Raw genomic sequence first — 26,230 nt, forward strand, 5'->3', positions numbered from 1 at the left:
CGCGCCCCCGCCTGCCGGGCAGCAGCAGCAGGCAGGGAGGTCGGGGCACTTGTGCCCGGCACAGGTGTGGCTCCAGCCAGTGCTGCACGGGGAGGGAGCAGAGCCTGTTTTTATTTCCCAGACTCTCTTCCCTGAGCTTGCAGCTCCAGCACTCTCAGTGGGGGAAGCCCTGCACTGGAACCAGCTGCTTCCCCTGCCCCCTCTGTGCAAGTCCCTGCACTCTGCTGGGAGTGGAGGGAGCCCCGCCTCCTGCTTCCCTGCGGGGTCCAGTGCAGGGCTTCCCCTCTGTGTGTGCAGTGCAGGGCTTCCCCTCTGTGTGTGCGGCGCTCCAGGCACGCAGCTCGGAACCCCAGGGATAGAAGTGGCTGGGCAGGCTGCATGGGGCTGCACGCCTCACCCCCAGTGCAGCGCTGGCTGCCCCTATATCATGGGCTCCGCACCATGCTCCTACAGCTCCACACTCACAGAGGGAAGCCCTGCACTGGACTCTGTGGTAAAGCAGGGGGCAGAACTCCATCCACTCCGGCAGAGTACAGGGACCTGCACAGAAGGGAGCAGAGGACGTAGCTGGCTCCAGTGCGGGGCTTCCCCTGCTGAGAGTGCTGGAGCTGCAGGCTCAGGAAACAGACCCGTGTGGGTAAGGCAAGCTCTGCTCCATTCCCCCACACAGCACTGGTGCCCTGACCTCCCTGCCTGCTGCTGCTGCCAGGCAGTGAGGGCTGCACGCTATGATGGGGAGTGTGTGGGGGTCCCTACACTCTTCACACTTCTTCACACCGTAAATGCCCATACCCTGCTCAGCTGAGTTCCCCATTCTTGCTGCCCTCCGGGAGGAGGAAGAGGAGGGGGAAGAGTTCCTCCCGTCATGGAACAGAGCCTCCCCCTGCCCTCCCACACCCACTCTGGGGCTAGGCAGGATAACATGGAGCCTTCCACTCCAAGCCCTGCAGTGGTGGGAGGGAAGGGAAGGAGGAGGAAGAGTCTTTATCCAGCACCTCATAGAGTTTCCCTGGAGGAGGAAGAGGTGGAAAAGTGCCCCCCAGCGTGGAACAGAGCCCCCTTCCCCACCCAGTGGGACAGCCAACCCCGTATGGCCCCGTTAAAGGTGAAGGGGGCAGGGAGAAGGGTTAATTCCTGACTGTCCCTTACTTGTACCTGGGGTCTGCCACCTCCAGGGGCACCCATTGCAGTCCCCTCCCCTCTGCTCCCTGGCAGACAGGCTGATCCCAGCTGTGGTAGGAGAAGAGGAGGAGGGAAGACTTAACCCCATCCCTGCTCACTTTGCCTTAATGGGGCTATGCCTGCCGGTGTCTCCACTAGGGCAGGTCTCTGTTTGGGCTAGAGAGCAGAGGGGTGGGGTCAGCCCTGTGGCTAGAGCAGAGAGCCCCGCCCAGCCCAGAGAGCATGCCTGGATGCTGGGGGAGTCTGTTCTGTTACAGGTTTAAAACAGTTTCTGATCAAGTAAACTGGTTTGTGTGACCTAATAGGCTTGAGCCACTCTGGGAGATTTTAAATATCAATTATTAGGGGAAGCAGGCTACTTAGTAATAGACTGTGAAATTCAGGAGGGATAAAATCTTCCTTTGTAAAAAAGGGAGTTAATATATCTCTCATCTTAAGAGAGCTGTTTGGACAAATAAATAATGTTACATAAAAGAGTGGATCTAGGGGGTGGGGGTTGCGTGCAGTGATGCAGTTGTCCCTCACTTCCCCCTGTCCTCCCCCTCCCCCCCTTTCTAAAATCCTAGATCCACTCATGGATACATAGAGAATTCCTTTTAGATAGGTATGAAACCAAGCAGGAGACTGTGTGAAGGAAAAACGTAAATTTTCAGTTTGCTCATTTAAATCACACCTGCCCTTCCTAGTATAATCATGGAAGGGCCCCATGGGGTCAGGTGCTAGGAGGCACCTTTTATCATATTTAATTTAACAATAGTTTATAGTTGCATTGTATGATTGAAATTGGTCTTTGAAGGCTAAAATAGATTTTCAAAGGAAGTTAGATGCCCACCCTCTCTGGATCTATGGACCTAAGTCCCTTAAACTCTTCAAAGCCTCAACCTAAAGTTCTTGAATGTCACAAAGACGTAGAATTAATATTATGATGGGTATTTAGTGGCATCCTGCTTCCCTCTTTTGTTATTTACAGACTAAAATGGCTAATACGTTCCATAATTCTTTGCATTGCTAGTTCTGAACTTCCTAACACTGTTGTCATTATGGAGTTATATATGGTGGGTTCTGTTACAACCTTAATTCTTGCGGTTACTGGGAGTGAAGATTTTTTTTTAATCGTTTTACACAGTATGTTTTGATGGCATGTTAGTAAACCAAATATTAAATTCCAGTGCACAAATATATGTCAGTATCTTTTAAGGATGGGATCAATAAAATATGCATTAGTATTCTGTGTCAAGGAAGCATGCACTATCAAACCTAATCTAATCGTATTTAGGCATTCATACTGCACTCATTACCATGGTTATTAGTTTGTGCAAGGCTAGGCAGTAACTAAAAATGATTGCAGAGTGAAGGAGGTTCCAAAAATTTTCACATCTTTTCATTAGCTTCAGTAGTACTTAAGATGATTATTTTTATATTATATTTGCATTTGATTAGTGTTACAAGCCCAGCTGTCCCAAATTCACTTGCTGGATGTAACAAGCATCCTTAAGTGTTTTGGTCAGGCAGTTTTGATCTGCAAACATAAGAAGAAACAGTTGAACAACTAGAACTGGACACTAATTCTGTCTCACAACTTTCAGTGTGTACAATATTGTCATCTTTCCGTATTCAGGGCAATGTTTTTCATTCCAGAGCTCTCTAAAGAAAGGACTGGGCATTCTTCCTTCTAGGTCAGTGCCTTCCCCACCAGACCCAAAAGCATGACTCTTTCTTTCTCACTATGAAAGCCTTTTCAGATGAAAACGTTACTAAAACCATCATGTCTCCATGAATCATGTTGGCTCCAGCAAAATAATATATGTTGATTATTTCATCATCTAAATGTCCTGACCCTATCTATTGACAGCCTTATTTGCTGGATGAAGGGTTTTGTTCTGTTATCTTTTTTCATTCCATTTGTTATCACTCTTTCCTGACCTTCTCTGGCTCTTTACTGTCCCCTGTATCTCTTCTTTTTATTGGGCGCTTTTCTGTTTTTTCTCTTTCTCTCTACCAGTCTAGCAGAGTAAGCAGCAGTAGTGGGGCAGGCAGTGGGGGAGTCAAGTGGCCTGACCCCTGTCTCTTTCCCCCTGCCACCTGTCCCTACTGCCACCACTTGCCCCTCCCCCTGACACTTGCCCTCCCCCTGACATCTGACCCACCTGCCTCCCCACCACTTTTCCCCCTGCCACTGGGTACCTGCCCTCCCTCTTGCCTGCACCCTCCCATGTCTCTGCCCCCTGGTGCCTGCACCCTCTGAATCCTGCCCCTCCCACTTATAACCCTGCACACCTGACTCCAGAGCTACCATCTCCACAAACACTGCTGCATGGCTGTATAGGTGTCAGAGCCAACATGTGCTTCTTGCCCTGAACTGGAGTGCAGACTGGAGGGTAAGCTGCAGGGGTGGATGGGAACAGGGGCAGTGGGGGTGGGGGCAGCATCTGTGCCTCCAACTCCAACCCTGAATCCAGGTTGGGGCTTGAGTCAGAGCCACAGCTCCTGCTCCTTCCCCCTCCACCCCCGCTCCCTTCCCTCCCCCAGTTAAATCCAAGACTGGACTCTGGTGAAGCAGGGGGAGGAACTCCATCCACTCCGGTAAATTGTCCTCATGGTAAATGGAGGTGGGGGTTGTCTTGGATTGTATTTGGTAGATTGCACTTTCCCTGATACTTATGCTGAAGACATTCATGGCCCCTATGTACTTTTTAGATGTACAGATGTAATATAATCCCTCCAGTTATTCAGGAAAGCTGCTTTTGGGGTTCATAAGGTAGCTGATAAACTCTTTTAACCTTTTACCCTTTTTTCTGATAGATAAGCTTGCTGATTATAACCATATTGTTGTAAGACAATTTCCTGTAAAAGATGGCAGCACTGAGTTTGTTTTTACCGGTTTTCCTGAAGAAAAAAAATATGCTTGCTTATTTTTAATGTAGAAATATCAAGACTATTTTCTAAAAAGTTGATTGCTTAGTTTCCAGTGTGTCCCTCGGTTCCCTAGCACTCCAGAGACCAACTGTCCTGCTCGTTCAGCTTCACGTATTTTTCCCCATTCAGCACAACGGTACTTTCAAATGTACCCCAGAAAGGGACCAGTCTTTAGAACATTACTCTTGAGCAAAAGCCTGAAAGCTGACTAGAACAAGTATCGAACCTAAGGTTTCCTTTATGTAGTAAGAATGGAGGAAGTTCATTACCTAGACCTTTTGTCATCCTAGTCGAGCAAGTAATGCATTTGCCAGCCTACTCTAGCAGAGAGTCTCCTAGGCTGATGACAGGTGTAACCTTCCCCCCTCCTCCCCCTCCCGCCCCACAGCATCTGTATAGATCACACACTTCAGAGCGGCCTTTTGGTACTTTTATCTAAAGCTGATTCAATCGGCTATAAGATAAAAACACCAAAAAAGCCCCACTGAAGTGCCCAATCTATACAGATGTTGGGTGAGCTGGGTCAAACTAATGCAATGCCTCTTCTGGGCATGCGCTGGGTTTGGCACGGGGGCACACTGAGTCTAAAGTAAAACACTGTTTTGGGGTTTAATTTTTTTTTACATCTGCAAACAGCCCTAGTGTAATGTGGTATAGCTCTAGTGAAGTTTGTGTAGCTCTGTCAGTTTGCAGCAGCTAAGGATCTGCATATACATATTACAGGTTGACAGAAAAATCAAATTCAGCGGTTTTGGTTTTCTACATATTTAGGTTAGCTTTTCAACAGTGTGTCAAGTCAGTTTAGCTTTCTTTCCACCTTCCACTTCCCTGTACCAAAATAGTCTAATGTGCAATTCTGCTCAAATATTGAACAAATGTTATTTCTTGAATACTACTTTGGTTTCAAAATTTAGAAATACACCTTTATTTTTTTTTCTATTTTATGCACTTATGCTTTCTTTATCATCAATTTGTTACTGTATTTTCACTTATATTTGTTGGGCTCTGGGGCTAAGTGCAGTCAAAAAGCTTGAGGCTGAAACCAATTCAGTCTTTGCAAGTTAGTCTAAGCTGCACAGATTAAACTGAGAAGCAAGGGACAGACATTCACTTTTGATTCTGGGAATGCAGCCCCATGCCTGCAGTGGCTCAGGCTAGAAGCTGGGGGGCACTAGAGCATGCCTCCCAGCTTGCCAGCCACTGCCAAAGGGAGGGGATGAAGCTTCAAGGCTTTTCCCCCCACTCCCTGCTCAAATGGAGTGGGTGTGGCCAGCCCTCAGCTCCAGTCCAGGGACTGAGGCAGGGGGAAGGGGAGCTTTTAACCCACTGTGGCCTGCATGAGACCCCAGCCCAGGTCTGACTGAGTGTGTGTGGGGGGGCGTAGCGCCTGCCAGACTTCTGCCCCACCCTGCTCAGGGGTAGGGCAGCTCCTGCCAGGCTGAGGAGGGGATGGGTGGGGAAAAAGGCAGTGGCATTGAATTCATAAAAGCTGGAACAAGAATAGTCCTTTCTCTGAAGCAAGCATATATTGAACACAGCAATTTGAACCTCAGGCACCTAACAAAGAACATCCAAAAATTTTGCCTAAGCAAAGATACGCCTAGTAAAACACAGTGAGAGCACATACAGCTTAGTCTAATTTAAAATGGAACATAATAAACCAAAAAGACAAGACAAAGCCTTGCATAAGTCGTATGTAATCCTGGGGGCAGAGTGTTTCTGTACAGCCAGGTATTAGAAAGTCCTTCTTTGGGAATCAGCAGGTGGTGTCAGGTGTTGGAGTGGAGATCCCATGGGCCTCAGCTCTACTTGGGTTTTTATTGATGAACTTGCACCCCTTCTCCCCCTTGGGTGTCTTGACATTAGTATGCTTGTCACCTATAGCACCTTTGGCAAGACCCTCATGCATTCAGTATCTTTTGTCACTGCTTAGGTATTCCAGTCTCCCACCTTTTACAGGTTCTGCTTCATAATGGAAATGTAGTTCTCTGCTTTCTTTTGGTCACACCAGCCCAAGCAGTCTGGGACCCTCTCCCATTCCCTTAGCTCAATTTCCAGCACATACATGGGATGATTGTGCTAGGTCTTTGCCAACACCTCCTACCTCTCAGTCTGGTCCTGCAGGGCTTGGCTCTGTGCTCACAGGTGGCAGGCAGCCAGCCCCTCCAACTCTGGTTCCTTGGCCTCTTCGACCTTCCCCATGGTCTGGGGGAGCTAAGGAGAATCATGCCCCCTTCCCTTCTCCCTCCCCTTATCAACTGCTTGCCTGCCTCAGTCTCTGCCAGCGGTGGGAAGAGATGAAGTCTGCTGGTTTCCTGCCAGCACTGTGCCTGCTGGGGAAGGGGAGATTAAAGCCCTTCCCAAACCCCAGTCTCCAGCTGGGGTTTGCCTGGGGGGCAGTCCCTCCCAGGCTGTTGCCCCCACCCCCACACCCCATTCCCTGCTCTAGTGGAGAGCAGAGGGTGTGGCCAGCACACTGAGCTGGAGAAGGGGGGATTAAAGCCCCTCCCAGACCCTAGCTGTGGTTTGCCTGGGGGGGCAGTCCCACTCAGGCTTTTGCTCCTTCCCCCCCGCCGTGCCTCTCCCTACACTCCCGTCCCCTCCACTTCAGCAGGGAGAAGTCTGGCAGGGGCTGCTTCCTGCCCCCTGCCCCCAGGCAGACCCAGCTGCGGTCCCCAGCTGGGTCCCTTGTCAGCCAGCCCTCACTACTCCAGCTAGGGAGCAGAGAGGCGGAGCCAACCCTGCTCTCTGGAGCAGACAGTATAGCCCATCCCAGGGCTGAAAAGCATGCTGGGGGACAGTGATTTAACTTGAACCAGGAAGGGGTCTGGGACAGAAGTTTCATAAACCGGATTGACCTAAATCAGCTAAGTCTGATACTACAGTCAACCAGGTTTATTTCAAACCAGTTACAGCCATTTTGAAACTGGCTTATGTGCACTGAGCTGTTCTGTTATGGGGTTAAACCAGTTTCTGATCACTTAAACCGGTTTATGTGCAACTTCTGTCCGTAGCCCAACAGTCACTCGTGTCAGACTCCTGTCATGTCTGGTGCAGTCAGCATTGAGGGTGGAATAGTACTGGTCATTTCAGGCTCCCTCTGTTTGGATGTTTTTTGTGCACTGTCAGGATACCATTGGTGATACTATAATACTACTAGTAGTACTTTTAATGACCTTATTAGTTGTAATTAAGAGAGTACAGGCCCTCATTCTTAGTAAGAAAGATTCTTTGGGGCTTATTGGTCCCAAACAACCAGACACTAGCAGTATACATCAGGCATGGTGCCAGTGAGGTTTATTTGCAAGCCTAGAAACTGGCATGAAATATACCCATATTGGCCCAAAGTATTCAGGGTTTCTAGGTCTCTTTTATAGATTGATCAAAACAATCTTATGTTTACAGCATATGCATTCGAATCCTTACCAGTCACTAAATGTTTTTAGGTTACATCCTTCACTCACATCCAGTTTTCACTGGACATTGTGACCTTCCCGCTGGAGAGGGGGGTCTGTTTACGAGGACACTCTAAGCTCTATTCTGGTGTTTTGTTCCCAGCTTATCTCCTCATTTCCATTTGTTGGTCATCTGATATGCCTAAAAGTTAATATTCCTAACTTTTCCAGCATTTTTGTTTAGGCCATGTACGGTCTGCTTTCCAGACACCAAGGTCTATAGCTCAAGCTGTTACTGAGGACTACTTTGGTTCATGCAGCTAACAGGCCTGTTTGATTTCTGTATGCATTGATCAATGGCTGCACCAGTCCGTGCTCCAGCAAGACATACAGTATTTTTAAACTTAAATTCAAGGGTTTGTTCCAGGCCCTCCCTGCTAAATCCAGTGTTAGCTTTGTTGTTGTCATTTGGGAAATCAAGACTTTACCTCAACAGTGATTGAGCCATTAAGCAATGGGTCGAGTTTAGGAACTTAGATTATAATGCTAATTTCCCAGTTAATTTTGTATTAAATTCCATGGCTGATATTTTGCTTGAGTCACTTAATTTGTAAAGTATTTAATTCAGTCCTACCTCTTTCTCTCATATTCTGTTATATTTTTATATCTGATCATGGACACTGCTTTCATATCATGATATTTCCTGTGGGCCTCCATTATCTTGAATGTAGTAATGATTGTCAGTACTTACATCCTTCAAAAATCTACCATAATTAGTGTCTCTTTCTACAGTCATATATGCAGCAGTTGCATTACATGCATTATGCAATAAAGATAAATATATATATAAATATTTGTTATTTCCCATAGTTTTATTCAGTGTACCTCAGAAGTAAGATAATTTAATTGCAGTATATGCACAGAGAGAACTGGAGTAGAAACTCTTCACTTGCTACTTTGTGCAATTATGTACACAGTAATTTCTCACTTTTCTACTCTTCCTCTCTTTCCTTAACCCCTGCTGCTGTGTATCTACCACAGTATCAGAGCATAATGGAAATAGGTGAAAAATCACCCTGCAGGTTTAAATTAATTGCACTTCCCTGTTACGCTACAAGCTAGTGAGTGCCTTAGATAATATGCTTTGAATTTTCTTCAGTTTAACCATAATTGGAGTGGGAAGGCACTTTAGTTCTTGGTACAGTAATTTACTAAACTTTTTATAAGACTAGAATAACAAAGATGTTCAGCATTGCAGTATTTCATCTGAGCACCACTCATGTAAATGCTAAGTAAATGTAATAGTGTTTTTAGCAGGAAATCCTCTTGGCAAATGTTTTTACTGTTTTAAGGTATGCATCATATACGTGCATATTTTAGTTTTATAAGATATATTTGTTGAGGAACGTACTTTTACTGCTAAAGTATTAAAAGCCTATCACTTATTACTTTAGGCAGGAAGTCTCAGAGTTAAGGTTTTCTTCCCAATATTCTAATCTGAAAAGCAAATGAAAATAAAAACAATACATAAAGCTAACATAAATATAGTGAGATTATTTGTTCCCACAGATACAGTATAGCAAAATGATTCTAGTTTGTAGGGTAACTGTAAAGATGGTGGCTTGTTCTATACTTATTCTCTCAGAGTTATGTCTCCTTTCTTTGCTCACTAAAATATTTTCCTACTTCAGGGCTGGCTAACGTATGGTAGGGAGCAGGCATCACAGTGGCAGAGGGCAAAAAGCATTGCAGCCAATCAGGCAGGGATCACAAGGCAAGGACCAGAAAGCAGAGCAGCAGTTTGGGAAAAGGGATCAGAGTGGTGCTTGGTGCGGGCAAGGGCTAGTTTGTGGCATACCTGCCAAAAAAGTTTGTCCCTATTGTCCTACAGTTTACTCCCCTTAGTACTCCAGTGCCAACATGGGAGTTGTTCTAATAAATGTATTACCTACTAAATTGATAACTATATTCCAAGACCTGAATTAATATTGTTGGCAATTCCTAAACGAGCCAGCTAGTCTTTATTTTTATATCTGGGGCATGCTTTGCTTACCCTTTAAAGAGAAATGCAATATCTGTCCCTCCCACTTTTCTAAGAATTCTGCACTGGCCAACTACAGTCCTGTAGAGGAAGAATGGGCAGTAACTGATTGAGGCAGTATTTACACACAGACTTTTGAAGAAAAGTGTAATGTGTGGAGATAAAGAAAGAAGCCATCACTATACTTGCAGTGTATTCAGTTACATTTATGCACCTTGTAAAAAGAGGATTTTCATGCGACTGTCAACATTTTTAGCTATATAAATGTATATCACAGAAAACTCAGTTAACTAGTATAAAATATTAACCTCTGAAATACGGTATCAGAAAACTAAGATTGCCAAGAATGTTTTCATGATAAAGAAACATTAGGTCTGTTTTTCATGTGCATTTAAAACCTGTTTGTACCACTTTAGAAGTATATAATGGCCTCAAAGTGGGTATAAAAATTGTAGCGGTTGAGTGGTAGGCCGGGAAACGGCAGGTGGGTAGTTTCCCGCGATGGAGCAGAATTAGGCACAGAAGCGTATCTATTAAACCAAGATTACTTTACTTACACTGTCAATGGACACAGCGTAGGCGAAGAGTTAACTTCAGTTACAGTTGCAAACCGAACGAGAGCTCTAGAAACCGAGGTGAGATGTCTGAGGACAAGTCAATGAGCATGCAGGACACGGAGTGCAACAATTCAACGAGCATGCAGGACACGGGGTACGTCGGGAAAGTCGATGGCGAGGAGTCATTGGTGGGTGATCAGTCTGCCAAGTTCACTCCGAGATGGGCGCGGAGTTCTCCGACTTGGGCGGAAACTGCTCTAACTTTTATACGGCTAAAGAAACAACTGCTAGTCGCCACATAGGAATAATTTAGACCCAGCCAATAATGGTGTGCGTATTTACATAAGGATGGCGGGAACTTTTCTGCATCGGGGTTCTCCACCGTAGCGGAAAATTTCACCGTGCTGAAAAGCTTCATTGTGCTAGAAAATTCCACTGTGCCGAGGCACTTAACTACTGAGTTCTGACAAAAATAAGCATTGTTTCTGGTATAAAGTGACTTCACTGTAAATGAGTTACACCCACAAAGTCTGTTGTTTATAGTTTTTTTACTGTGTCTCTTCCCTCCCCACTCCCCATTCCTACCTTTGTGCCTTTCAGTATTTAGCTCATAATAGGGAAGATTAGGAGTAATGCTAACTAGCAATTACTGCTACTAGTTAAAATGTGTTCATATACTTTTTTTTTTTTTTTTTTTTTTACTATAATTAAACCAAAAGTTTAAATGTCATTATTTTTGTTACAGAACGATTTACCCAGTATGGTCCTAAAAACCTTAGACAAGCATGGAATAAGTAAGTAAAATTTTTCTATACAGTGTTTGACTCTTCAGCCTGGAATTACTGTAGTTAACTTATGTTGCCCTTTGTTCTTTTCATTCCTATAGTAATATGGAATCATTACAGAATTACCTACTCCTGTGTTTATCAGCTCTGAACTTTCTTTACATGATTTCTTTTCAGCTGGAAAAAAATATTTTTCCTCCTCACCAAAGCAAATGTCATTTGTATGCATGTCACTTTTTAAATCAAACAGCTTTGGGAAATACCAAATGTTAAGATTAAACTTGATTTTTATTTATTTACAACATTGTGGGCATTTAGCATGCTAAATATATTTTTATGCTAGAAGTACACATATAGGTCTTTGGACCATTCACTACAATTTGTGTATGTCTATCTCTTGTCCTAAAGTCATGATTTAAAAGATAGGTGATACTGGGTTCCTCAATTTTTGGATATCCATTTTAGGTTGTCTTTAAATGACCTTATATTTAGAAAATGCTGAATAATGCTCACTTTGAAATCAACTACAGGCAGTCCTCAGACTTACAACACAATTGGTTCTTGAAAACCACATCCTAAGTCAAAACGTTGTAACTTGGAACCAATTTTCTCTTAAGAAACAATGTTATAAATTGGGGATTGGTTCCTGAACCAAGGCCTGATACCCTATTTTTGCTAAAAAATAACCCAGAAGTTTGTACTCAATCAATTATAGATGAGTAATATAGCTACATTAATGTATTTATATTGTAAATAGCAATCATATTGATTTAGAAGGACTTCTTTGAGGTGACTTTGCTGGACTTTTTGAAAGACTCTTGGTTGGACTTTTTGAAGGGTTCCTGGCTGGAGTCTTCTCAGGAGTCTTGGCTGCAGGTTTTTCTGGAGTCTTGTCTGCTTTCTTAAAGAAAGTGTCCAAGGAAGTTTGGACAGATGTTCTCCAGGGAAATGAGCAATGCAGCAAACTTGTTTGCTGGTGTGACATCACATCGTATCAAGCATTGTAGAGGTGAAACTGACGTCATGAAGTTGAATCATTGTGTCAATTTATAAATGTTGTAAGTGTGAAACGTTGTAAGTCAAGGACTGCCTGTGCTTTAAACTAGCTGTAGTCAGCATCCAAAGTCATTATTAACTTTGGAACTCTCTGGCCTATGAAATTTGTCTTCTAGAGCATAAATAATTTGATAGTGATGTTAGTTGAGGCATCCATGAACTGGATTTCCCTTTCTGTAAACAGGAAAGCCTGCTAGCAGTGTACTCATTGTGGAGATGGCCGTTTTTTTTGCAGATACAGTCATTACAGAAGAAGTATCATGATCATCACTTTGAACTATCAACTTTGTTCATATTTTCTTTCATTCACTTCCAGGCAAGCAGAAGCAGGGGGCAAGGCTAGGGAGGGGAGGAGGGGAAGGAAAAAAGGTCAGGCAAATTGACTCCCCTACCATCTATCCCCCTGCCACTGCTTGCCCTGCTGTAGCAATGGAGGAACAAATTTAAGACCCTCCAATGTTTAGATTCTATACATGAAAAATAATAAAAATTTATAAATTTTCCATGTATAGAATCTGATTATTAGAGGGTTCTCTTAAATTCAGAATCATCTTGGATTCGGGTAAATACAGTGCTTCTTATCAGAAATGAATTATCAACATATATTTACTGCAGTCTGATACCAGTGTAATAGTCTTGTGCACAGAGTATAGAATGGCGTCAATACCTTCTGTACTCTGAAATGAAATTAATAAAACCTAGAATTGGTGGGTGGGAAAAGATGTTTTCCAGATGCTTGCATTTGTGAGGCAAATAAGTTTTCAGGGGAGACTTAGGTTCTTTTGAATGTGCTTTGGTTTATTCTGGACACACTTTTTTTGTAACAGAATCAAAACTACCAGACAACTGGCATCCATACAAAGCTACCATTTTGTTGGACTCAATTGGCATTCTTTTGCAGATAATTTTACCAGAGAGACCAAGGGCTAAGTGAACAGAAGACTGAATTATTTACCAGGTACATCTGTAGCAAATCAAGGATTCTTAGATGTTAGGGTCAGAAGGGACCTCAGTAGGTCAATGAGTCCAACCCCCTGCCCTGGGCAGGAAAGAGCGCTGGGGTCAGATGACCCCAACTAGGTGCTTGTTCAGTTTCCTCTTGAAGACCCTTAAGGTTGGGGAGAGCACCATCCCATTCCAGATTCTAGCAACCTTTACTGTGAAGAAGTTATTTCTAATGTCCAACCTAAATCTGCTCTCTGTCAATTTATGGCCATTGTTCCTAGTTACTCCAGGGGGTGCCCTAGTAAATAGAGCATCTCCTATTCCCTGATGTCCTCTGATGAATTTATAGGCAACCACAAGATCACCTCTCAGCCTTCTCCTGCAAAGGCTGAAGAGATCTAAGTCCCTCAGTCTTTCCTCATAGGGCCTTGCCTACAGGCCTCTGACCATACGAGTGGCCCTCCTCTGAACCCTCTTAAGGTTCTCCAAATCCCTCTTGAAGTGCGGCACCCAGAACTGGACGCAGTACTCCAATTGCAGCCTGACCAGTGCCGCATAGAGGGGAAGCATCACCTGCCTGGACCTGTTCATCATGCATTAGCAGATGCATGATAAGGTGCGGTTAGCCTTTTTGATCGCTTTGTCACATAGATGACTTGTGTTCATCTTGAAGTCTACTATGACTCCAAGGTCCCTTTTCACTGCTGTGCTGCTGAGAAGGTCATCCCCTAACCTGTAAGTGTGTTGGTGGTTCTTTTGCCCAGGTGCAGCACTTTGCACTTGCCTTTGTTGAACTGCATCCTGTTTCGTTCTGCCCATTTTTCCAACTTGTCCACATCCACCTGGATCCATTCCCTACCCTCTGGTGTTAATGTTGGCCCATAATTTGCTGTCATCTGTGAACTTGGACAGGCTGCTCTCCATCCCCTCATCCAAGTCACTGATGAAGACATTGAATAGCACCAGTCCAAGGACCGAGCCTTGGAGGTCAATATTGACCCATCCACCACCACTCTCTGGGTGTGACCCTTAAGCCAATTTGCCACCCACCTGACCATGTAATCATCTGCATCACAGCCTATCAGTTTATTTATGAGAACAGAATGAGATATCATATCGAAGGCCTTCTTAAAGTCTAAGTAGATGACATCTACCTTGACTCCTGCATCTAAGCATTTTGTGACCTAGTCATAAGAAGAAACAAAGTTAGTCAGGCAGGATCTACCTGCAGTGAATCTGTGCTGATTTCCTTTCAGCATTATTTCCCCTGCTGGGCTCCCTTAATGATTTTTTCCAGAGTTTTCCCAAGGATAGAGGTGAGACTAACTGGCCTATAGTTTCCCAGTTCCTCACTCTTCCCCTTCTTGAAAATAGGGACCACATTGGGCCTTTTCCAGTCCTCTGAGACCTGACTGGAGCACCATGAGTGCTCGAAAAGCCATGCCAGAGGCTCTGCTATGACACTAGCCAATTCTTTCAGTTAGCCCTTGGATGAAGTTCATCCGGGCCCACTGATTTGAACACATCCAGCCCCTCCAAATGCCCTTTCACTAAGTCTTCACTAACAGTTGGTGGGCTGGTGTCCCTTGTGTGTCTGTCTATGATCCAACTGGGAAATTTGTCTTGGTCTGTCTAGGAATACAGATGCAAAAAACTCATTGAAGAACTCAGCTTTGTCCCCCCCTCTCTGTCACCAATTGCCCTAGTTTGTCCTGTAGGGGTCCTATACTACCCCGAGCCTTCCTTTTGCTCCCTATATACCCGAAGAAGGACTTTTTGTTGTCCTTAATTTTTGTTGCCAGCCTAAGCGCTAATCCTGCTTTGGCCTTCCTAACTGATTCCCTGCAAGTGCGAGCCAGGGAGGTATACTCCTCCTTGGTAGCTACCCCCTGTTTCCACAGCCTGTATACCTCTCTCTTTGCCCTTAGGCTTTCCTGGACTTCCCTGTTCAGCCAAGAGGGCTTCTTGGTCCCTTTGCCCCCCTTTTATGCACAATGGGATTGTCTCCTTCTGAGCCCATAGGATTGCTCCCTTAAGGAATGACCACCCTTCCTGGATCCCCATTTCGCCAATGTTCTTGAGATTTAACGCCTCACTAACTAATCCCCTGAGCACACTGAACTTGGCCTTTCTGAAGTCTAGCACTTCAACCCTGCTGGTTAGTTTACCCACCCTTCACTAGATAGTGAATTCAATCAATCGATGGTCACTATCCCCTAGGTTACCTTGTACCTGCAGATTCCCCACCAGGTCATCCCTTGTAGCTAACACCAAGTCCAGCAAGGCATTTCCCCTAGTGGGATTGTATACCTCCTGCATTAGGTGGAGGTCCTGTATGCAGGTTAAGAACCTATGCAAGCAGTTAGATTTGGCTGACTGCTCCTCCCAGCAGATGTCAGGGTAGTTTAGGTCACCCATGACAACCATATTTCTCAACCATACAGCCTCTGAGAGCTGTCTGGAGAATTCCAGGTCTAGCTCAACCTCCTGATGTGGCGGTCTATAGTAGACCTCCACTACCAAGTCCCTTTCCCCCTGACCCTCTTGTTTCCTGTCCCACAGTACCTTGGTTTGGCCCTCCTCTGATCCCATCTTGATTATAGAGGATGTATATTGTTCCTTAACATAGAGAGCAACCCCCCACCACCACCTTTTTCCCCACTCCTATCCCATCTGTACAACCTGTAACCCTCAATGGCTACTGCCCAATCGTGAGTAGGGTCCCACCAGGTTTCAGTTAGTCCAACCAGGTTGAGTTTTTGTTTACAAGCAGGAGTGCAAGTTCCTCCTGCTTGTTCCCCATGCTCCTAGCATTAGTTTAAAGACATTTAAGCCCCCTGATGTGTGCCCTTGGTACCCCCCTGTCCTGATGTCTATCAGGCCCCTTAGTGCTTACCTGGGCTGATCCAATGAACCTAGCTTATAGCTCTTCAGAGGAGATCAGCCAACCTGTAAGAGAACAGACTCTTACCTTTAGAAGAGAGATGAAGACCATTTCGTCCCAGGACGCCTCTCTCATGGAAGCGCAGATCATGGTTGTAGAAGCCAAAACCCATATGATGACACCAACTCCGGAGCTCCAGGTTGACTTCCCTGATGCAGGTGTCCTGATGCTAACAGTGACCACTGACCGGAAGGATGGACAAGAAGACCACCTGTGTCCCTGACTTCCTAAGCCTGACCCCCAGAGCCCTGTAGTCACTCATGACATGGTCCAACCTAATCCTGGCTGCATCATTCATGCCCACATAGACGAGCACCATGGGATAGTAATCAGAGGGCTGAATGAGGTCGGATATCCTCGCAGTGATGTCTTGGATCCTGGCTCCGGGTAGGCAGCAAACCTCCTATGCCATGGGATCCGGCCCGTTCGTGCCTCTCAGGAGGGAGTCGCCCACCATGATGACACAGCATCTCTTCCTCTAGCTGCTTGGTTGAGGATGAGGCACTTTGGTGAAGTAACATCCTTCTTATAAGGAAGATAGAACTTTGCCCTATGGGTACTGTTTCAGTAATTTTTTCCATACATTTACTTACCTATTATGAATAGAATACATGCAACAGTAGCTCAGAGATTCATGGCATAAAACCTTGGTCCAAAATTCAATGTTTATAGTAATTCTGTAGTGATACTAAACCAGTTTGACTAATTCTCTTCTTTTCTACAAAAAATATGAGGTTCAAATATTTATTGCCCTTTTTTAAAAAATATATGTACTTTTAACTAAAAAGGTAGAAAACATTTTTAATCAAGCAATAGCCTGGATAAAATTAGATGTCTGTTTGGGAACATTGTGCCATAAAGTATGCTTGTCCTTTGGACAGGGATCAGGGGGAATGCTGTGATTTTTTCTTTCTTTCTTTGCATACTGCGCCTCTGTCTGCCCTAGAGTTGGATCTGTGCCATCAAGGCTTTCCCTTTTTCAGAAGAATTCTTAAGCATCCTTTCAGAGTAGGTTTCCGGCTACTGAGGAAGCTTAAAAGCAGACAGAGTTTGGGCCAAAACATTATTGTCAAAAACCTACTCTGAAAGGATGCCCTGAGTAATTCTGCTTCCTTTTCTTGGCTTTCTGATATTTGAGCCTTTAGGATTCATATTTTCAGGTTTTCTGCTGCAGATATAAAGGCCAGTAACTTACTGATTTTTGTAAAATAAAAGCTTTCATTTTTATGCAAGCACATAATTCCAGGAGGTGGACTTTGAGACTGATCAAATGCTGAAAGACTTTTAGATGGTGATAAAATTTGACAATGCTGTTTTGGCCCTAGCTTTGCCTGCGTTTAAGCTTACTCAGTAGCCAGTCTTGGTAACTTTTGTTTTGCTGTGGAGGCACCATAGGTTGAAAAGCTGACCATCCATTCAGTACTCAACCCTAATTCTGGGAAGAGGCAGTCATGAATGAGAATCAAAATCACAGCAAGATAGATGGAGAAATGGGTTAGGGCAAAGACACAGCCCTGCTTGACACCAGTATAAATGGTAAATGGTTCTGTTGCTGATCCATTGCAAAGAATTGTGGTAGTCATCCCATCATGGAGTAGCCTGAGGATGCTGATGAACTTCAGTGGACAACCAAACCTAGCCATCACCTTCCATAAGGCTTCACAATTGATGGAGTCGAAGGCCTCGGTTAGGTCAATGAATGCCATAAACAGCTCCTGGTGTTGCTCTCTACACTTTTCCTGGATCTGTTGTGCAACAAAAATCATGTTGGTGTTATCCCGTGATGATCTAAAGCCACACTGAAATTCTGGAAGGACATCTTTGGCAAGGGGGAGGTAGCAATTCAGAAGGATGTGAGTAAGAATCTGCCCAGCAGCAGAGAGGAGGGCAGTGCTTTGGTAATTCCTGCACACTGACTTGTCCCCTTTCTTGGAGATTTTCACAATGTTAGCATTCTTTAAGTCAGGTGGAGCTTCTTCGTTAACCTATGTTTTGATGAGAAGTTGGTGAAATTTTCTCACTTGTGCTGTTCCCACCAGCTTTGAAGACCTTTGCGGAAATGCCATCTGGTCCTGGTGCCTTATTGTTTTGGTCTGAGTGATGGCACACCAGACTTCCTTAAAGGAAGGGGGATCAGCAAGAGATTCTATTACTGGGTGTTGAGGGATGGGCTCAATGGTGGCAGCTGAGACCTCAGATTTGCGGTTGAGTAGAATCATGAAGTGCTCCTTCCAGCGTTGTTTAGTGGGTACATTATCTGTGAGAAGGGTGAAACCGTCCTGGGATTGCAAAAGGGTAGAGCCATTGAAACATGGCCTATGGATGGCTTTTATTGCTTGAAAGAAGCTTCTCAGGTCATGCTGATCAGTGAAACTCTGGATCTGCATGGCCTTTGCTTGCCGCCACTGGTTTTTGATATCCTGTAGGCTCTTCTAAGCTACAGCTTTAAGCCAGTGGTAAGTCTCTTGTTTTTACTGGTTGGAGGGTTCATTTTGCCAACTGCAGAAAACAGTTCTCTTTTAATGGATAAGTGCTAGGATTTCCTCATTATTCTCATCAAACCAATCTTGGTCACAGTAAGTGGAGTATCCAGTTGATTCAGTGCATGCCTTGTGAATAACGTTCCTAAGTTCCTCCCAATGTGCCTGGATAGCCTTGATGTCATCAGGTAGGTCAGAGAGCCTCTCAGTAAGGCGTTGCTGAAGAGCCTCATATCTAGCTTGGTCTTGTAGTGTCTTGGTATTAAATCTCTTCCACATTCCTTCAGTCATTTACAGTGTTGTGGTACAAGCTGCATGTCCATGATTGATCTGACTAGATGGTCCATGCAGCCATCATCTGCACCTCTCCAGACTTGGGTGATATGGATATTGGTACGATCACGGGCTCTGACAATAATATAGTTAGGCCTCTCTTTGGACCATAACCTTATCATGGTGGAGAGGCTTGTGTGTTCCAATGACCCTCAGAGCTATGTTGTCTGGAGTCTTGTACTCCTGGTAGGGTCTCCCTTGGTGAATAGGTTTGAGGTGAGGTCCCAGACTAAGCATGATCCAAACTCCTGAAGACCTCAATGGCGGAACAGGCATACTTGAGGACATGCTGGCTCTCTCTGGCTGCAAAGGTGGATGAGGTCTGCAGTGGGATGGAGGTCTCTGGTTGTCTTGGACATCTTTGCAACTGAGTTCAGGGCTCCATCCTGTCAAGTTTGTGTGGCTGATGCTTGCACACCGGCTTCCCCTTGTTAAAAGATGTCATGCTCAGTCCTCTACCAGGGATGTTAACATCTCCCACAAATCAAGTTCCATGGCGACAGATATGTGGTGGCGGGGACAAAAACAGTGATCTCTGGGAGTTCCTAGTCACAAATCTGAACATAGGCAACAGTCGTGTGATGATCGTTATGCACTTACCAAGACACAAGTACACAGATGTGGCCATGACTGAGCCATTCTCTTTAGGATTCCCTATGCTCACCCTGAACACAGAAGGGGCTAGAAAAGGCGCCCTAAACAACACCTGTCTCAAATTCTTCTGGCTGGATTGCCACCAGGGGTGTGCGAAACGGGCCTTATTCGATTCAGATTCAGCCCAAATCAGGGACAGTGATTTGATTTGTTGATTTGGATCACTGTCCCTGATTTGATTCAACTGAAGCTGAATCTGAAGATTGATGCTGATTTGAAGAACCAGTGATTCGGCCCTAGACACAGCTTTAAATGTTCTTTCTACATACCTTGAGGTACCAGGTGTGGCTTGTGAACGCTGTGATGCTGGGGCAAATGGAGCGTCCCACAGGAGTGCGGGGGGGCACATGCTTGGCAATGAACCTGGAAGTGGACCAGAAGTACTTCTGGTCCACTTCCAGGTCCACTGGGAGTGTGCTGGGGTGTCTCCCCACATCCCCCCAGCTTGGTGATCAGGTGTCCCACCAGACCCACACTCTCATGGACTCCCCCGAACAGTGTGTATCCTGAAAGAAGAATCACCATAGTAGCTAGAAACTTGCAAGATATGACATTGATATTGTTGTCCAGAGTGAGACTCGCTGGGCAGATGAAGGCCAGATGAAAGAAGAAGGAGGTGGCTACACCTTTTTTTGGAAAGGAAAGTCACCTGAAGATATGCGCATTCATGGGGATGGCTTTGCCATCAAGAGCAAGATTGTCAGTTGGCTTTCAGAACTTCCTGTGGGCATTAATGAATGCCTTATGACTCTATGCCTCAAGCTCAGTAACAACCACTATGCTACGGTCATCAGTGTGTATGCCCCCACACTTGATGATGAAGTCAACCAGGAACATTTCTAATGAAGTCTTGATATAGTCCTGACTGCCACTGCCAAGGAAGACAAGCTCATCCTCATGGGTGACTTCAGTGCAAGAGTTGGGCAACACTCCGAACTGTGGAGTGGCATCATTGGGAAAGAGGGGGTGGGGAAAGTCAATTCCAATGGTATCCCCCTCCTCAGCAAATGTACAGAACATGATTTGCTCATCATGGATACTATCTTGAGACAGCATGACAAATATAAGACAACTTGAAAACACTCACGCTCCAATATCTGGCACCTGCTTGACTATATTATTTTTTCCATAATAGCAATCATACTCTTAAGTGTTTATAATTCAGCTATAAAATTAACGTGAAAAAATCCTCAGAGACTAGCTGAGCCTAGAACTGTTTCTTTATTTAGTAAAACAGAGTGCAAATGTGATTTCTAATCTAAAACGTGCACTGTAAAATAACACTAATTTCATTTTTAATTTGTTTTTCATTTGTATAACACAAATATGGGCTTGTTAATTTAGAATGGAATAATCTTCAGGCTAGTTAGTGTGCGGGCCCAGAGCGGTCCGAGGCCCTTGGGGGTGCGCGGCGGGCTGTGGCCAGCAGCCCTGGCACGCGGGTCGGGGAATGCAGGCCGGCGGACTAGAATTAGGCACGGACGCGTAGCGGTTGATTAAAGATTATTTTACTTGCACTGTAGATGGTCGCGGTGCAGGCAGGAAAACTTGCTTGAGTTGCAGTTACAGATAGGAAAGAAGAAAAGCGGACAAGAGTTCTAAACTCGCGAACTCTAGCCCAATCCGGCTGAAGGCTCTAAAAACGCAAGCCCGTCATGTCAACCGAAGAAAACAACTTGGAGAAGAGCTCTGGATACACTCACACGAAGTTTGCTAGGCTCCGTGGAACTTGCGCGCAGGGAAGGGGTTTGTCGAGGGATCGCTCGGCAACGGGGAGAGGCCAGAGGTTGATCAGACCCCTATAGCCTTCTTAAGGCACACGCTGGGTCCGTTAGGCTCCGCAGCACTTAGAGTTCTTCACAAGACGTGAAGTCCTCCTCCTCCAGATGGTTGTGGAGTCCTCCCTTGCGGGGTTCTCCTTGGAGTTCTCCAACTTGGGCAGAAACCACTCAAGCCTCTTATACGGCTAGCAAGCCAATTGCTAGCCACCGGGAAATAATTTAGCAGTGCCGAAGCGCGCGCACACAAAATCACACCCTTGGGTTGTGACAGTTAGAATTAAGAACAGGCTCTTAATCATTTAAAAACCAACCTGATGAGCCAAAAGGTTATATCATTAGTTTTTCATGTGTGGCTTTAATAGATGCATTTGTTTTATTGTTTGGAACCTGGTCTCTTCAAAGCAAGTCTAAGGCCACGATCCTGTAAAGGTATATGCATGTGCTTGACTATACATACTGTGAATATTCCTGTTCTCATGGCATTTAAAATAAAGCATGTGCATAGGTCCTTATTAGGATTAGAGCCTAGCTGGGAAATATTTTAGAAAGCCTTGAAGCTGTAGTTCAATTGGAGTCACTGTACTGCATCAGGCAAGCTTGCCTATGGAAAGATTCTAATGTGTGGAGGGGTGTTTGTAAAAAAGTACTTTGTAATAATTTTGAAATTATCTTAAATTGACAGAGAAGGGTCCTTCTCTTGACTTAATCTGGTATGTGTTCATTTCCATGTTCACAAGATTCGGTGAGCGCACTTACCCATTTTGGTCAATATTAAGGAGACATGGGATCAATTCATCCTATGTTTTGAGTAATTGTTTGTGTGTAGGAATTTATTACACCCCAAGCTTCAACTAGAAATTTTTTTTTGCCTTATGAGTATCCATTGAATGCCTTTGAAAGTATTTGAAAGCTTCTCCACCTCCACCCCCCTCATTGTTTAGGAGGCTTTTGGCCTCCTGAAGCCCTTTCCTATAGCCCTTTGGGCTTCTTATTGGTGCCTGCACTTACCCATCCCCCTTCAAAAATAAGATGATGTACTGAGGCAAGCCATTTTGTCATTTTATCTCAAATGCTCATTTAGATCCTATGTTATTCTCATTTACCTCATTAAACTTATTTGAATTCTCTGTGGTTTAGACAGGAGTGTCCCTTTTTCAGTTGGCTTTACTCAGACTTGCTCAGTCTCCAAGATTTTGCCCATGCCCTTTCTGTCATACCCAAATACCAGTATCAGATGACCACAACAGGGGTCTTTTTTATTTGGGGGTCTAATGAAGATCAGCATTCCTGATGGCTGCTCAATATTTTGGTTATTTAAGCCAGGAGTAAGAAAGGATAGAGAGCATAAGCTTCAGTTTTTTTTTCTCTCCTCCAGGGACTTCAGCCTGAAGGTTTCTGACTAGAGAATCTTGCCTGTCCGCTCAGGGTCAGATTGCCGTTTTTGGAATCAGGAAGGAATTTTACCCCATGGTTAGCTTGGTAGGGGCTGGGGGTGGGGGGTAGGGGCGACGGGTTCTTCCTCTGTAGCAGGTGGCATGGCTCTGTTCCTTGGATCTCACAACGCAAGAACTGGGAGTCACAACATTAAACTAATAGATAGTAAGTTTAAAACTAATAAAAGGAAGCTTTTTCACGCAAGATATTGTGGAAGCTGAGAGTTTAGAGAAAAATGGTAGTTGATGATAAATTAGCTGCACTAGCTATAAGGGAGGCAAATCATAAAGTCAAAGTAAAATAGGTAAATCAATAACTGACAACTTGTTACCTCTTTAAATATCTACTGAAAGTAGCTGCTCAAAATAAGGAGATAAGCAATATAATACATTTAAAAATATGCACTAGAACCAATAGAACACCAGAAAGAAACCAAGAATGGCTGTTAGAGAGCTACTCAAAAAAATAGAGAAGTGAAGTCAACAGGCTTAGTATGTGAAAAGTCAGATTTCCTAAAGCTCTTAAAATAGGTACAACTGTGACCCATTTAATTTTTGAGGGGTTTTTAGAGAAACCAGAAGAAACAATAAGTACTTTAGCTAAAAACTTCAATTTCTAGAGTCCACAGTTATAAATGTTATGCAAGACACGCAGTGTAAAATCACATGGTCTTCAGTTCTATGGCAGAGGTTTCAAGAGCCTAACAGCTAGGCATCCAGCTTACATGGCTTTTAATAACACCTACACCATGTATTAGTATGTTGGGGATGTTATTAGAATACATTAATTCATAATTCATAATTTGGTGTTTCTGAACTGTTTTAACTTTGTTCTTTCACTGTTCAATTCATCTCAATTATATCTATGCTACTGCAGTGACCGTTAACCACTTTGCCTTTCAGCTCACAGTATCCTAAGGTAAATATACTCTTACAACAGGATGAGGAGAGAGAACTATTCATACCAGAATATATTTGCTACATATACCTGTAAAGTTCACATATGCTACTGTTGTGGGAGGGATGCATCACAAGAAGTTAGATGTGCTTCCATAAGAATGAATTCTCCAAGGTGGTATAATTTAAAATATACATGGGACCTTTGTTTGTACAATGGATCAACTGCTGGAAATTTCTACTTCTTAGAGTAGGCAACTATCGATCCTCTGGATCATGGTGTACATGTAAGAGTTCTATTCAGATGCCTGATGAATCCATTTGTGGCTGACAAGCCCAATTCAAGAGCGACACAGCTCGTTACAAGTTTCACAAATCCATATATTATCTAAGTTGAAGTCCAAATTTACAGCATACTGCTTTCTTCTTTCTTGCTTTGCTTCCATCCTCTGGATCAAAGCCACTTCATGTTGAGCTGCAACCAGTGCCAGATTTCCAGATGTTACCTGTGGATCAGGTGGGATTCTGCATGCTCCTCCCAGCTCTCTACATTGATGTTGAACAACTTTGTATTTTTGCACGTGACACGGTACTGCCATAGAGGGCAAGTCCACTTTATAGAATCATCTTGACTCTCACTATACAAAATATTCTTGGGGATATGGTCTTCTCCCATTCTCCTGACATGGCCAATCCATGACAACCTCCTCTTCTTGACAGCGGTTTCTGTCTCAGTCCTGCATGCTCCTCTGTCTTTGGTGTTCTGTCTTCCTGCTTTATTTTCAGGATCTTACACAGATGGGTTAGGTAGAAACTGTTCAGTCTCTTGATATGCCTTGCACGTGTAGTCAACATTTCTGAACCATAAAGCAGGGATGACAGCACACAAGTCTCATAGATTCGCATCTTCACCTTGGCTGATAGTTTGCTGTTATCCATGTACATTTCTGTAATAGCCCAAAATTTATAGCTGTTTTTCTGATTCTGTTAGTCAGTTCAGTCTGAAGGCCAAGATTCCTGCTTGAGCATAGAACCTAAATAGCAAAAACTGTTAATGACACCAAGAGATTTATCCTCCAGAGTGATGTCAGGTATTGGTTCTTTCACTCCTTGGTACATGATCACAGTTTTCTTGAGACTAATTGCCATCCCAAAGCTCTTGCATAATTCAGAAATTCTGCCCAAGAGATTTTGTGGGCAACCAAGGTCATGTCATCCACAAACAGGAAATCTCTCAGAACAAATTATTTTACCTTGGTTTTCTCTGTCGGCCTTGCAATGTTGAACAAGCCTCCATCTAGTCTAGTTCAAAGATAAATGCCATCATTGCTGTCCTTGAATGCATGAAGAAGCAGGAGTGAAAAATAGATGTTAAAGAGCATGGGGGCTAAGACGCACCTGTTTCACCCCATTGTTGATGCCAAAGATATTTGATTCTTTGTTTTCATACACTATCTTGGCTTTCATACCTTGATATAATGAGCAAATCATGTTCAACAGTCTGGTGAGGACAACCCAGTTTCTTTAGAACAGTAAAATGGCTCTGTCTGTTGGTTGTATCAAAAGCAGCAGTATTCGTTTTTCTCTACAATTCTCTTGCAGTTGCTTGACCAAAGATATCATAGCAATCACACAGAGTCCTGAGCAAAAAGTGCATTGACTTCCGAGGTGAAAGAATCTATCCTGAGAGCGTGATGTGAGTGACAATTTCTCTGGTACTGTTCAACAGGGAAATACCTCCATAGTTGTCTCAATCACTTCTGTCCCCTTTGTTTTTGTATAATTATACAAACTGAGCATCTTTGAAATCTTGTGGTACTACTTCCTCTTTCCAGCAGAACAGTATTACTTCATGAAGCTTTTGAAGTAATTTGTCAATGGCACTTCGGTAGATTTCAGCAGGCAAACAGTCCTTGCTGGATGCCTTGTTCCCAGGAATCAATTTAACGTCTTTCTGCAAATCTTCTAATGTAGGCTTGTTGTCTAAATCCATCATAACTTTGAACTGTGGTAATCCTTTGAGTTCCTCATGTTTGATTTCAGTCTTACTGGAGTGTATAATTCCATAGTGTTCAATCCAACACTTAGGTTGTTTTTGTTTATCAGTAATGACATTTCCAGTTAAGTCTTTCAGTGGAGCTGTTTTTTCTTGACTGGACCAGTTGCTCATGTGATGCTTTTGGATGTTCCAGGGCAATTACCTGTGTCTACTGCTTTCTGAATACAACTCAGAAGAGTTTCAGCCAAAAATCTTGAGCATACCCTTTAGCTTCCTTTTGTATCTCTTTGAGTCTTTCTCAGATTTTCTAGGGAGATTTCTAATAGTTGTAGAAGAGTTCCTACTTCTAATAAAAAACAATCACTGGGGATGAGGGCTCCATATTTATGACTGAAAAAGTTAAAGACTAGGATTCCAGGGGGTAGAATCATACATTTTATGATTGTGAGTCAGTGAAAATCGTGCAATGAAGTAAGAGTGATTGTACAAACTTGCTCTTCAAATATATAGGCACCACTTTAAAAAAAAAATTCAGGCTTTTGAGCACAGTGGGAATAGTAAAATAACTTTATTGTAAATACAACTTCTCCCTTTCTTCTGTACTTTGCTGAGTCAAACCAGGTGATGGTGGTTAAAGGTAATCCTGCACTAATGGTCTGATGTGCATGTTCTGAGGTTTGAACCTATGTTTAAGTGCTTTACCTTGAAAAAATACTTTTTATTGGAGATATATGAGTCTAGTATTAGACATATGAGTCTAATCCAGTGGTTCTCAAACTTTTTAGACTCAAGACCACCCCTCAGAAAGTCCCAGCTCTTCAATTTCACTCAT

The 26,230-nt window shown here is 43.9% G+C and overlaps 1 protein-coding gene across 2 annotated transcripts in view; it reads left to right on the top strand.

Annotated features, from left to right (window-relative positions):
- The window catches only part of CDK14 (cyclin dependent kinase 14), a 624,401-nt gene that overhangs the window by 464,847 nt on the left and 133,324 nt on the right, over nt 1-26,230 (top strand). For both annotated transcript variants that reach the window (XM_014522234.2, XM_025210005.1), the window contains exon 11: nt 10,837-10,885. In XM_014522234.2, coding sequence (XP_014377720.1) covers nt 10,837-10,885 — 49 coding nt within the window. The remainder of the gene's footprint in view (nt 1-10,836; nt 10,886-26,230) is intronic.

This window comes from Alligator sinensis, unplaced genomic scaffold, assembly GCF_000455745.1.
Source record: "Alligator sinensis unplaced genomic scaffold, ASM45574v1 scaffold479_1, whole genome shotgun sequence".
Classification (NCBI taxonomy): domain Eukaryota; kingdom Metazoa; phylum Chordata; order Crocodylia; family Alligatoridae; genus Alligator; species Alligator sinensis.